The sequence below is a fragment of the Chionomys nivalis genome, chromosome 1 (assembly GCF_950005125.1).
Source record: "Chionomys nivalis chromosome 1, mChiNiv1.1, whole genome shotgun sequence".
Classification (NCBI taxonomy): domain Eukaryota; kingdom Metazoa; phylum Chordata; class Mammalia; order Rodentia; family Cricetidae; genus Chionomys; species Chionomys nivalis.
Window position 1 is genome coordinate 186,768,762 of NC_080086.1, and position 14,687 is coordinate 186,783,448.

Consider the following 14,687-nt stretch of genomic DNA (forward strand, 5'->3'; position numbering starts at 1 on the left):
AAATACAAAATAAAAGAGATTCAGACATAAAAGACTTCTAAAAAAAACACAGTGTATTTAAAAAATATACAGACATAAAAAAGTAAAAAAAAACCAGTAAATGTAATATAAAAATAGATATAGTCAAAGACTAAAGATTATAAAATAAATATTAAACTTATAAAAAAGTAATAAAAAGATAAAATATACACAGAGAGTCTAGACTATGTATATTATTGTGTTTTCTTTAAATATTTTGACTATAAAGGGGCTAAATACAGAGAAACATTTCATTGTACGGACTGCTTAGCTAAATCAACATATATATTTTAAAGGTATCTTGACTTCAAATTTTGGGTTTAAGGATTTGCTGTTTTAAAAAAAAAGGTTCTTTTTTTGTTTCCACAAAAGAAACAAAAACCTATAAAATCCTTCCAAACTAATGTTATTTAATGGACCAATACCCCCCAAAAGGCAAAAATTACTTCACCCAACAAAAAACAGTTTAAAAAAAAACTAAGCCCAAATTCCCAAGTATTGTTTATAAATGTTTATTTACATTTAAAAGGGGATATGCTATAGAGATGGATACTTTGCATTGATATGGATCTTGGTTTATTGATACAAATTTAAGATTAATTTTGTTATATATACATATGTTTCTGCTCTTGACTAAGGTATTTCATTTGTGTGACTCATTTGAAAATGCAATGTGTAATTAAAAACAAATGTTAATAGAAAGTCATCTATAATAATCAAGTTTCTAGTCATGTTAGATTTTTTTATATATAAAGATATATTTCAGTTAGATACCTATTCAAATCTTTCAGAGACCTATAAAATATGACATTTAAATGCTTGAAGAACTTATAATTTTTCATGACAATGAGACACCTCTGCTCCTGGCAGCAGTAATCTACTTCAAGAAGACCATGGGCATTGAATAGGCTTCTCATGGAATTTGTTAGCCATTTGATCAAGAAACTACTCTTGCCTTGACTGCTTGAAGGTATGTTGTGTAAACTGTACATACAGGAGCCACAGAGAAATGACTGCTAAACTTGCCTACAGGTGAGAGGTTCCTTTCAGGTTCCTGCTTCATAAAAGAGTCTGCCAGTAATTTTGCAGGACACACAAAAAAAGTAACTGACAAACTGCCAACATAAAAAATACTGTCTTTGAAATTTCCTGCTTCATGGGAAAGTCTACAGTATACTATGGGCCAGTAGGCTGAAGATGGGTGCCCACAATATTATAAAAGACTTTGGATGACTGTCCAGGCAGTGAAATGTCTCTGTCAGTTCTAGAGTTTTGGAAGTTGCTTACCATGCACTTCCTGTTTTCTTAGGTAATATTATATCCGTCTGGAGTTTTTGATGGAGTTAAAAATAGAGAATTATAGTTTTACTTAGTTATGATAAAAGATAAAGTAGATATAAATATTTTCACTGTAATTCTTGCTTGTAACCTGTTTTGTTATATGTAATTTTATTATGTTAAAGTTAAAACCTTCCTTTTAATTAAACAGAAAAGGGAAAATGGTATGGGAAGTCCTTCTTTATATGTGTTGCTTTTATTGGTTAATAAATAAAGAAGTTGCTTTCAGCCAATGACCTAACAGAATATAGCCAAGTTAAAAAGTTCCTTAAAATTAAAACAAATTCCTTAGACAAATAAATGATATCAAATAGTGAATACTAGTGCCTGTCATAATGACATCCAGTGCTTTTGAGGTTGAGGAGGGGGATTGGTGTGAAGCTGAAGTCACTGAGGGTTATATGGTGAAGGACAAGTCAGCCTTGGTTACTGTATGAAATCTTATCTCAAAAAAGAAAGAAAACAGAGACAGAAAGATGGAAAAAGGAGATAGGAGGGAAAAAAAGGAAAAATATAAGGAAGGGAGAGAAAGAATGGAGTGAATGAAGGAAGGAAGAGCAGGAAAAAATAAGCTTATTTTACATTTATCTCAAAAGAACACTGTATTTTGATAACATAGGGCAGCAATGACTTACGGATAAAATATCCCATACATTTCTCACTTTATAAGTGGGCATGAACCTTGTGATCTACATAGAAATAATGAGAAATGGAGACTAGGAAAATTTTCATGATGAGATATAAAAGGATAAATAAATTATTCAGGGTTTGCATTATCATTAAAATCATTTAAATATAAAGCAACTAACATATTAATCAGATATACAAAGAATCTTAAAGCACAATAAAGAATTCATTTTTTTTAATTTGAAAATGTCCAGGATAATACAGCTCCAGTTTGAAAATACGTCACGTTTAAGAGAACACTGAATGTCTAACTGTCAACTATTGCAATTAGTCTTGATGGCCAGAGGATTCAACAAAACACTATATACCAAAATTCTAAAACATATTGAAACAGTTTTCACATTTGCCTAGTTTTCTTTTGAATTATACAAGATGCCTTAAGGAATGGCTTGCCTGGAGTAGAGAACTGGAGAAAAGTCCTACATGTACAAGTATGGAAATTAAATTCTGGTATTCACAAGTGCTCTCTACTATGGAAAAAAATATTTCATTGCACTAATATTTTCATTGCAAATCATAGCAGGGTATATGGAGCATCAGACAAACCTACCAGTTAAACAGTCTTACAGGATAATGAGTCAGATATTCTAACAATCATTAGGAGGCTTATCTGTCAACAGATGCTCATCTTCATCCTACGACACAAGCACAAGCCAACGCTGGGTACGTGAAAATATTAAGGTTCCCATTATAATTGACATAACAAATGAAGAAGGCAGTCGTACATTAGCATTGTATTTAAACCAACATCTTAAAAGTGATTAAATTGCACTAGACAGGAGATTCACTTGCTTTCTTTTCTCAAAGAGTATTTAAAATAATAATTTAATTTTAAGATAGGCTTACTCTCAAAGGAAAAACATTGGAGATGTTCTCATTCTTCATGTGAAAAAAAAAAGCCAAAAATAACAACAACAAGAAGAACCTCAGGTGTCCTGAAAATCTAGGTTGTCTAAAGGCTTCCTAAAAATGCATTGATTTTAACAACTAAACCAAACACACTTTCAAAAGCACACAATGAATTAGTCAATGGATTCAAATTTTAAATCTGAAGAGAAATAAAATCTCTGTGGGAGGATGTGTGTAAAACCAAACACTCTCCTTCATGAGAGCAGACTCCTTCACTCTCTAGTTAGTCTCATCCCAGACATATTTCTTTATACTTTTAGTATCTTTGTAACCTGACACATTGGCAGAATTTAACACACAATTGGAACACTGATCTCTGGTGATGGTGTTGGACATCTGACCTCCTCCTGTAGTGGATCCAAGATACACATGCTCGTGAAACACAAGACTATGGCTACAAGCCAACCAAAATAAATAGATTCCCTAGCAGCTCCTCCATAAAGAACCAAATCTTTCAAATATAAGTAAGCTTTGGAAAAACCCCAAATCAAAAAACTGGGATTTTTTTTTTTTAATCTTAAAAAAAATAGAAAGAAAGAGAAAGAAGAAAAAAACTCATTTAAATGATAGTTGTTAAAAAGTGTTCTACATTTTTGGTAAAATATAGTTATGTTAACAAGGTATTATGTTTTCATTAAAATTTATAACACTTAAATTATGTGTAGCAAAGTGCATATTTGCATTAGTTCCGATTTTATAGCTTTCAGAAAGCTGTGTTGCTGAAATGTGCATGAAGGCACATTCTTTTCACTTGTTCAGAACCATAGACAGTTTAGGCCACCCACCTTCAACTTTCCCTAAATTTAAGTAGCTCATTCTAAGGCATATGCAATGCCACATCCTCCTTCAAGTCTGCCTCCGTAACCTGTACTTGGCTTCTGTTTGTTCCTATGACTTTTTTCCTTTCCTGTCCAGAAGTGAGCATGCATGTGAGCTGGTTCACTGTTTACTGCTCGTCTCCTGCCCTCCTCTACTACCCTGCATGCTGCTCTGATGAGAGCAGAATGATCTCCTCTGTGCCTTCTGGGTAGAATACTGGTGGTGGAAAGCACACAGAGGAGGCCAACATGGAGAGTCCGACATCTGTTTACGGCTCTGCCCAATATGTGTGCTTCTTTAGAAAAATGAATGTTCACTTTTAACCTCTAATAGATAAACATCAAAGATAAGTGATCTCGTTTAAATACCTACTGAGCAAAGAGTTGTGAGAATGATCAGGAGAAACAGATATGTCAGCAGAAAGAAGACATACAACATTGCTGGGTGGGTGTGTCGAGATGTCTTCCAATTATTATTGTCTATGAAGAAGCTTCAAAACCAGTTAGTCAAGACTTCACATATTAAACCACATAGATCTAGTGAACGAGAAAGAATTTCAGCAATTACTTAAACATTACAAGTTAGCAGTGCAAACACTGATTGCTTCATGAGACTCTTACCATGTGCCTTTTATCTCCCCTACAAGGAATATTGGAAAATGGTCTCCAGTTTTAACACAAATGAAAGATACATCTTTATGAAGGAAAACAGATGCCACAGCATTCCATACAGATTTCTAGACAGTCTGAGGATTCACAACAGGCATCCATGATGCCACAGTCCATGTCGCAAGGGCAGTTGCAGTCATCACCCATCTCGTCGCCACAGCAACAGCAGCAGGCTTCGGAGGTGCAGACGCCACAGGAAGCTTGTCCCAGGACAATATTGCAGAGGGTCAGGAATTCACAGAACAAGCAGGCCAGGATACAGTGGACACAACAGTCTTCAGTCACAGGCCAGAGGAGAGCATACAGAGGAGAAAGAAGAGACACAAAATACGTATGTCAGCCAGAGCCTGGGAAAAACTGGTCCAAGTCACAGCTCAAACAATTTGCAGTCCTAGATTTCTGTTATGCATTGTGAGCTAGATGTACAAGGACTCAAACTAAATTCCAGACAAGTGACCTCTAGATGTAGACACTGGGCTAGAAAAACAAGCTACGGTTGTGTGCACGTCTGTGCATGTGTGTTGGATTATCACTCTGACCCGCTGTGACATGGATCTTGGTCCCAGGTATCACTTTTCTGTGTATCTTATCAATTGTTCCTACAACCTAGTGCTCTCAGTAACACTCAGCTGAAATAAATTTTTTAAATAGAAAGTTTATTCCTTTGTACTACACATAGGCTTCAAAATTAGAAAGAAAAAATAGGAAATATTATAAATATTAATCATTAATTTAATACTTCAAACGAGGGTCATTAAACCAAGATTCACAAGCTTTCTTTTCCCATCAACTCACTTTCATTTTTATATTATACATACTGCAAAATGTTTTCTTTAAAAATTTGGGACAAATGGGAAGATTAATTCGTGGAAATGCTTATTTTTCAATTCTTTAACACATGGAATAGGATCGTATGACTAATATTTCAGTTTTCTGCCTTAAATCAGGGATACTTATACTTTTTTACAGTATACATTTTGGGTTATTTTAGGTATTTTTTGTTCATTAGTTTGTATAAGTTGTATTAAGTTGTACCATACTGGGAATTAAACCCACAACTTCATGATTGCTGCGAAAGGGCTCTACCACTGTGCTATACCAGAAACCCTCAACAGAGATTCAGCAAATTGTATCAGAACAAAAGGATACAGGGACTCCCCCCAGACACAGAAAGGTTGCTGAGCAGTTGACTTTGCGCTGTCATAGGGAAAACCACTCCTTACTCTGCAAGGCGTTATTCTCCAAGTAGCTGTGGCCTGACAGAACTATTCCATTGCCAGTGCTACAAGTGTTTCTGCTAAGAAGCCAACGGGAACACTTCACTTCCATGCATCTGTCATTAACATCCCATCAGTACGTCCCTAAACCCCGCAACATGTCAGTGTCTCTGCAGTGGAGACTTTGGACGGCACCTGAAAAAAGGGTTGAAACACAAAGTTCTTTTCCATGCACCAAATGTCTTGCGGGAGGAGGGCTCAGGACACTCAGAAGGTGAACTCCGGAGCTGGATGTGGTACTGGAGACACTGCACACCACTTCCTCTTTCCTAGCTTTAAAATGCCAAAGCCACTCCCACACACAAAGCTCAGAGAGAAATTGAAAATAGACTAGAATTGTGAGAATTTAGATCTCCCCCATCTTCCCCTAACATGATTTTGTTGTAGCATCCAAACATTTCAAAAAAAAAAAAAAAAAAACAAAACTTTTTTTGTTGTAACAAAACATTTAAAGAAAAACCCTCAGTGTGAACGTTTTGAGTCTTAAGTCCATGGCCTGATGTAGCTCCTGCCCTTTGGTTCCTCCTGAACATCTCCATCCCAGTTTCCATTTGATAGCTCTTTGTTCATTTCAGTTTTTTCAGGACGATATTATCATTATGATTTGTGTAATATCAGAGACATTATAGAGAACGACTTTATCATTAAGAAAATAGTGCTGAGAGTTCAGGTGACTGCCTATAATCCCACATCTGTCAGGGGAGGATCATGAGTTAAGGACAGTTCCTGTTGCACCATGAAAAACTGTTTCAAGAACTGACATGGTGTTTAATTGGCAGTATTTCAGCCCTACTCAGTGACCCAAACAATGACCTACACTGATCAATTTCAACAACGTTTCATTGAGAATTTAATTTTTTTGTTCTACAGAATGCTTAAGTTTCAAGAACGAGAAAGGAAATTTATAAATATATCACTGGGTAGTCCTAAATACTAGAATACTGTGTGGACATATAGATTCCTTATTTATGAATCATAGAATAGATCATACATAGCACTAAATCTATCAAATATAAGGAGGAAAAGTGTGTTTGTTCCATTGAACATTATAGCTAGAGAGTTATGCCAAACATGATGGGACCATGCCTGGAACCCTAGTAGTTAGAAGACTGCGGTAGGCTGGTGGCAATGGGTTTTGGGCCAACATGGGCTATAGAATAAAGCCCATTTTCAATCAGAAAGCAAAATGAAACAAAAGAAAAAACACTGACCTCTTAAAAAAAAAATGGCTATACTATTGACCTGTGAATATTCTGTCAGAATCAACGTCATCCTGCATAGACGCCAAGGAGCAGCATGTTTTTCTCAGAGCACTTGAGATACATCCACCTTGACTCACATGGCACATTTTCCTCTTGTGTGTCAACCTATTCAGTTAACACCCAATGGATTTACTGATGCAAGTCTGTAAATATTTTGTTTGCTCTTATAGCTCTGCTAGACTAAACATTGCTTTTGGAGAAAACTGCATGCAAGTTCCTCAAAAGAGACATACTAAATAAGTAGCTGTAGGATATTGGGATTGTGGAATTCCTTATATTAAACAGTTTGGGGAAGTATATTAAAAAATAATTTTTCCCTAAGCAATTGCTCCATTCCCACTAAAAAAGCAAGGGATCACCCACATTTTCATTAACTTGTTGAAACTGTCTCACTTTACCATATGACAAGTGGTTGAGTTGAACATAGTTCCCCTTATTATAATTTTTGTTGGCTATTCAAGCTGCTTCTTCATGGAAACGCATTTTCAATGGGTTCATGCTGTTCCTCACTTTGTATTTATTTCTTATTGGCCAGTATACATGTTTTAGATGTTCAAACTACAAGCCCATTGTGAAATGAGATTGACTTCTCAGTGTATGACAAGCTTTGGCTAAAACAATGCAACAAAATGAACAGCTGACCTAATCTTTAGACTTTGAGAGTTTGGGGTGATGGGAACAAATGCCAATCAAATCTCAGAGTAGTTAGCCATACAGGACGACATGGTGAAGGAGGTAAAGTAACCAGACAAAATGAGAAAATAAAGAATGGACAGGCAAATAGGAATCATTACCAAGACTTGGCAGAGGAATGAAAATGATCAGTTTTAGTGTTTCTGCTTTACTAAAGTCCAGTGAGTCGTTTTCTTCTTCTTCTTCTTCTTCTTCTTCTTCTTCTTCTTCTTCTTCTTCTTCTTCTTCTTCTTCTTCTTCTTCTTCTTCTTCTTCTTCTTCTTCTTCTTTTCTTCTTCTTCTTCTTCCTCTTCCTCTTCCTCCTCTACCCTCTCCCTCCTTTTCCTTCTTCTTCTTTCTTCTCCTCATCTTCCTCCTCCTCCTACTCCACCTCCTCTTTCTTCTTTTAAGGGGGGGGAGAGTGGTCACAAGGGTAAGGCAGACCTGGGAGGACTGTGAAGTATATATGATCGGGGTGTATAATGTGAAATTCCTAAATAATCAAAAATATTACATTGGAAAAAAAAAGAGTTGACAGTCAAGATGAACCTTCAAGCCACACTGAGTTGGCCGGCCGATAAACTGACAGCCACATTGCTGAAACAGGTGGAAGAGAGTGGGTGTCTTAGAGATGATGCCTCGCTTAAAGAAATGAATTTGCAAATCCAAAACTATAGAAATTCATGTCCACCTATATGAACGAGAGCAGAGACATTTTGAAAGAACTGCAGGGGAAGACAAGACAGACACCTCAGAAGATGAAGTTATTTACAGGAAAATTTCAGTTCACAGAAATACATCATCACCTGATAGACTTGGATCCTACATAGTTTACTAGAGAGCCATCAGAACTAAGAAAACAAACTAAAACAAAATACTGCAAGCCCTTTGGATACCTCTACACCACAAACGAAGAAAGCCAGGCACTAAGGAGCACCTAGAGAAGCCACAAACCAAAACTTGTAATGATTACAGAGATATCAGATAAGACATCTACACAAGTGCCTTCATCTTCTGCTTTCCATGGAGAAGTAGGAAAATGGATCCCTAAACTTTATCACATCAACTACACAGTCATATTTATTACTCGCTGAGATAGTTTTGATTTTCCGGAATTATACACAGTATAATGAAAAAGTACACAGACATTGAAACAAACTGTTGTTATCAATTTTTATGACTGTCTATAGGAGTCAGGCCACACAAGATATTAACATGGTGGGGATTTATGAAGCAAAAATGGATTGTAAGAATTAGCATTTCAGTGTGGTAGAGCTTGCCAGAAAGCACCATACTAGGGAGGTGGAGGCAGAAAGATCAGGGGTTCCAGAGCAACCTTGGCTTTAGGAGAAAAATACCTCCAAACAACAAACAAAATCAACAAGAAAAGAGGAAGAAAATGCCAGACGAGGCAATGTATATTATAATGCCAAGGTAGCAGCCTCATGAATTTGAGGACAGCCTGGGCTACATAGAGTGGATCTATCTGGAAGAACAAAATAAATAAATAGAATTCGGGAAGATGAGTAGAGAAACAAAGTTTAAAAAAAATGAGGTCTCTGTCTACATGTGGTTCACTGTCAAAAAAAAAATTCCTTTTCCCTGAATCCTTGAGGTTTTCAGTTTTTATGGTTTTATTCAGTCATGATTTGCAGGTTTTGCCAAAACTGTTTAACCTTTAAGAAGCCAACTGGGTTCTGGGAAGTTTGCCTATCCTAAACTGGGCCAAGCAAGAATTGCGCAATTCAGTGTACTGAGAGGAGAGAGCTCAGCAGAAGACTGGCAGTTACTGTGAATTTAGCAAAAACAAAGGCACTAAGGCACTAAGAAGAAAGCACAAAAGGAGATCTTTAGCAGGACTTCTGAGTTAAAAAGCATCAGCAAATAAAACAAAAACATACTGTTAAGAATTACTGCTGTCACATTCCCAAGCCAAGGTCACTACTGGCAAACATGTGCTTACCTTACACATCTGCACGGCTTACAGCCCCACATCACCCCTAAGGTAACAACCAAGACCATAAACAGTTTCTTAGCTACTGGAGGGAATTGTTTGTGACTGATCTCAGGAGTTCAGTTCTGTTTAAAATGAAACTGAAGCTTCTGTTTGGGAGAGCAGCCACTTTATAACGAAAGTATCTCAGATTGAGTTATCTGAGCAGTATGTGACCAAATACACTAGGAAAAAATGGTATCAAAGAGCAAACAGTTGATCAAGAGCCATCAAAAAACGTTTTGGTTGATAAACTAAGGTCTACTTTAGACAAGTCTTTTTTTTCATTTTTTCATTTTGTCCTCATAAGATGTATGGTAGGTACTCTTAATTTCTTGGAACAAAGACACCCAGCTGCAGAAGTGGAATACAGGAACTGGCAAAAAGCAAAGAATTCTCAGAATCACCCACAACCCATTTTTGAGTGAAGGAAGGTTTGTATATGCGCCTTATCTTGATTAATAAAGTTTCCTGTAACTTTAAGAGCTTGAAAATACTTTCCTTTCTGGGTAACTGACATGTATGTAAGCGAGATGCTTCAGCAGTTTGCAAGCCAAGGAGGAAATGTCACCTGAAGAGTGACACATGGTTAGTGACGGAGAAAACTGCTTTGAGATCGGGCCTGACTCTAGTTTTACCATCCAGAGTTGCCCATCCACCTGCTGAGGGGTGGTGCAACCCACACAGGGGCTGGCCTCTGACTGATGGAAGGCATTCCTGGTCCCAGGTATTGCATCACTGTTCCCAGATAGTGCATCACCGTTCCCAGATATTACACTCCTGTGTTTGTTGTTTCTTAATAGGGAAAACAGTCTGGAAGGAGGTTTGAGTGATCCCAAGTGACAGCCATGATGGTTGAGTGTCTAGCCTTGGCAAAAATACAGCTGGTAGAGCCCAGACACAAACATCTCCAGGGAGTTCTGGTTTTCGAGTGTGTGGAGGGTATGTGGGTGGGGCATATTTACAAACTCTGCACAGTAGGTCGGCTGTAAGCAAATGCCTGACTCAAGATGAGGGCTGAGGATACTTGGCCACCAGCCCTAGAGTGACCACCTGCCTGAGAGAGCAGGCCTGGACTGCTCCACCTACGCAGAGCCCTCTGGCACATGGCAGTCCCTAGGGCTCTGGGCCATGGCGAAAAAACAGAGGCAACATTTTCCTAATGGAGAGGAAAGTGAGCTAGGTCAGGAGGTTTCTAAAAAGAAAGTTAGAGGAGAGTTATATTTTCCATGCAGAGAGACTTTGGGGAAATGAACAATGGTCTTTATTATCGTCCTTCTCCTAAACAAATTCAGAAGAATATTAGAGCCCCATTGTGTCCTCTTGCACCCCACCAAGGGACTCCTCAAAAACTTCCCTACCCCATATCCAAATACTGGGACTCACTGGGTCTAATGCAGGGGTTACTGCAGGTTACAGGCAGATATCCTGGCCCTGTACTGTTGCTCTCTGGTCTTTATTCTCTGGGCAGCATTGTATGCAGCTAAGGCAGCAGGCGTTTCAAACTCTCTGGGATTTGATCCAGAACTTGGTCTCAACTATAGCAACAGGTCAAGACGTCTGTCTAAAGATAGGGTTTACAGTCTAGGAAGATAACATTAGGATCAGAGGAATTATTGTTCAATAGAAGTTTAACACAGAAAGCTAAAGAGTGATGGAGCTTTGAGTATTAGCTATGTGTCTTTTAAGAATTATTACATTTTCTCCAGTCTATGGCTATGGCGATGCAGCCTTTAATCCCAGAACTCGGGAGGCAGAGGCTTAGCCTGAGCTACAAAGTGAGTTCCAGGCCAGCTAGAGCTGTTATACAGAGAAACCCTGTCTCAGAAAAACCCCACCCAAAAAATCATTACATTTTTAAATTATTTATTCTGTGTATGTGATGTGTATGGAATGCAGGCTCTTGCTTGCCACAGTATGCATGGAGGTCAGAGAACAACTTAATTCTAATCATTCTCTCCTTTTACTGTGTGGGTCCTGGGGATTGAACTCAGGTCACCCTGCTTGGAGCAACCACATTTACCTCCTGAGCCATCTTGCTGGGTCAGAGGAACTTGCCTAGCACATTTTACACATAAAATGAAATCAGAAATGAGCAGAAAGTGGCTAAAAGCATATGTTTACTGAGTTAACAGGTCGGCAGTTGCCAGCAGTGACAGCTGTGCTGGTGGAGGTGGTGGCAGTGGATATTGTAATTTAAAAACGGCATGCCAGACAAAGACGCCAGGCAACAGAGTTCACAGAGTTCACGTGGAGGGGGTTTTATTAGGGGAAAGGAAACATTAAAAGGGGGAGGGAAAGGGGAGACCAGCCTCTGAGGACAGGAGAATCAGAAGAGAAGAGAGAGCCAGGAAGAGAGAGATAGGGAGAGACAGAGACAAAGTCAGAGAAGGAGAGAGGGAGAGAGAGAGAGAGAGAGGGAGGAAGGGAGGGAGGGAGGGAGGGAGGGGGAGGAAGGGAGGGAGGGAGGGAGAGAGAGAGAGAGAGAGAGAGAGAGAGAGAGAGAGAGAGAAAGGAACAGACAGAGAGAGGGAAACAAAAAGAGATCGGAGTTGGGCAAGGCCCACCTTTAGAAAAGGACCATAGTCAATGTGCATTGGAAGTGCTTCAGGTTGCCCTGTCAGGACCCCAAGGACAGCCCAGCACAGATGCCTGAATTCTAACAGTGGAAACAGTGGTGGAGGCAGTGGCAGTGGCGGTGATGGCGTCAGAGTATTGAATCTAGGAAGACTGCAACCCTCCTCCTATGTCCAGCCAGCCTCAGTACTGTTATACCAACATGGGGCCATTCTCCTCAAAGCCAAGAAGGCTTGGGGAAAAGTCTGCTCATAGTTCAGACACAAAAGCAGAAAAAGTACCAAAAAGTAATTCCAAGAGACAGATACTGAAGAAGAGGGAAGCAACAAGCTAGCCAAAAAATTAGTAATCTGTGTCTGGCTGCAGCAGAAGATTTAAAAATAATAGTCTAGTTTTCCATATTTCAATCATTATCTATTTCCCTCAGAAGCTGGAAAGCAGGGAGGAAAGGGAATATTATGCTTTGCTTGAATGCACTCGGTGCTATTCCTTAGACAGCCAGCTGAAATATGTCTAATGTAAGACTGAGCGTAAAATAAATAAATAAATAAATAAGATAAAAATTAAAAAAATAAAAGAAAATAAAATAATAAAAAAATATAAAAAAGACCGAGCATAAATCTTGGATAAGAAAATCTATAATACTTTATTTAATCGCCAAAAAAAAAAGCATTTGAAAGGCTGGCTAAAGAGTTCAAAAGTGAAAGGTACTTGCCACCAAGTTCGAGTCCCAGGACTCCATGGTAGGAAAATTGGCTCTTAAAAGTTATCCTGTACTTTACATGTCGTAACAAACAGGAGCACGCACACACCAAACAAATATAAATACAAATTAATAAATCATTGCTTTCCTTGAAAGAGCAGTGTCGAACCATCTTCTAAAGGTGGTAATAAAGCCTCTTAGGGATAGGACAAACCAAATGAGAGTAAGTTCTCCAGTTTTAATGAAAATAAGTATTTGAAATAAATGACGGAAACGTTCTTTCCAGATGCTAAGCTTAATAATTTCCCCAATTTGATTTTCCAAACTGCATTGATTTCATAGCTAAAATTTTGGCTTGCCTCTTGTTACTTATATCTTTGGTTTAAGAATTGTGCAAGGCATACTTTGAAAGAAAGGAGTTTTTTCAGTGGCAGAAGACACGCGATAGTGGACCCATTATACCATAACTGTGAAGTGAGGGCCATGGGGAAAAAAAGTAAATTAACACACAAGCCAGTCAATGGAAGTCGTGTATTACGAAGACCCATGACTTGGCCAGCTTGCTTATGTCCCAAGTCCCCACGGCAGATGGAAGGGCACAAGCAGGACAAGAGAGGCTTGGGTCACTTAGACTAAGGATTTCACAGGGCACGGATCAGGCACACTTCTCTAGGCACTTGCCTGGTCAGGGCTCAACAGGAATACAAAGGGCACCTTTGCCATCCAAATTACATAAATATCCCAACAAGGCTACTGCTGCACAGCCTGGTCCTCTCCTGCAGAGGCACTACAGCTTGTCCAGCAGGAGTACTATGTCCCACAGGCAGGAGATGACTGGTCTAGGGAGGGCCCAGAATGTGTTCCCTAGCCTTGACAGAAGGGACGGGCCCCAACCAAAGAGGCACAGCACTCTAACTCACACACTAGCAAGATGAAGAGACGAGCAGAGTGAAAAGCTATCATGGGGTAAGACACCAAAGCCTGATTCAAAGCGGTGCAAGGGAAGTAAATTGTATTATTTATGGAACTAATTTGTGAATCAAGCATAGTTGCTAGGCTTTCGACATCACCCTGTCTCACGCCATCTCATCTCTTAATGTGACGTGATGTTTTTTCAAAGGCACAATCACCAGTCTCTGATGAACAAGACAGCATGACACAAAGATTATAAGGTGTACATATCTCTATCTGAATTTAGTATCCCAACAATTCTGAAGCCAAAGTAACTTACAGGCGTGTTTGCAAGTGTCCTAAACGTGGCAGAAGCCTTGGGACCTGGCCTCTTAAACAAGACCTATTGTAGCTGCGCTGATTGCTCTAAACTGTGGAAGACAAGATAAAAATCCTCTCAGTGAGCTGCCTCTCAGTCCCCTCCACACTCCATTCCTGCCAGCCGCCAACTGAGCCTTCCCTAGGTCACAGCTCATTTCTTGCGACTCCCCTTCAGACAACAAAAGGAAATGCTATAAGTTTCCAGGCGCTGAAGGCTGTTTGTGTTTGTTTGAACGAGACTTTCAGCAAACAGGAAGAAACATACTTGGGGGCACACAGACAAAAGGCCCTCAGTGAGTGATCATCCTGTCCTCCCCAAGTGGCACAGCTGGGAAATGTCATGCTTTTTAGAAGACTGTGACGCTGGGAAGCTACGGCGGGCTCTCCAGTGCGGCTGCCTCACTAACGCATTAAGAACCCTTGAGCAACTCAGGTGACTCTGTATTGGTGGGCAGGCATAGTGGAAGGCTAACAACTGCCAAGCTCTTCTGA

General features: G+C 39.1%; 1 protein-coding gene across 2 annotated transcripts in view; it reads right to left on the reverse strand.

Moving 5' to 3' along the window:
* Positions 1-416: 416 nt before the first annotated feature.
* The window catches only part of Mdfic (MyoD family inhibitor domain containing), an 89,784-nt gene continuing 75,513 nt past the window's right edge, over positions 417-14,687 (reverse strand). For both annotated transcript variants that reach the window (XM_057789370.1, XM_057789378.1), the window contains exon 5: positions 417-4,714. In XM_057789370.1, coding sequence (XP_057645353.1) covers positions 4,467-4,714 — 248 coding nt within the window. In that variant the 3' untranslated portion in view covers positions 417-4,466. The remainder of the gene's footprint in view (positions 4,715-14,687) is intronic.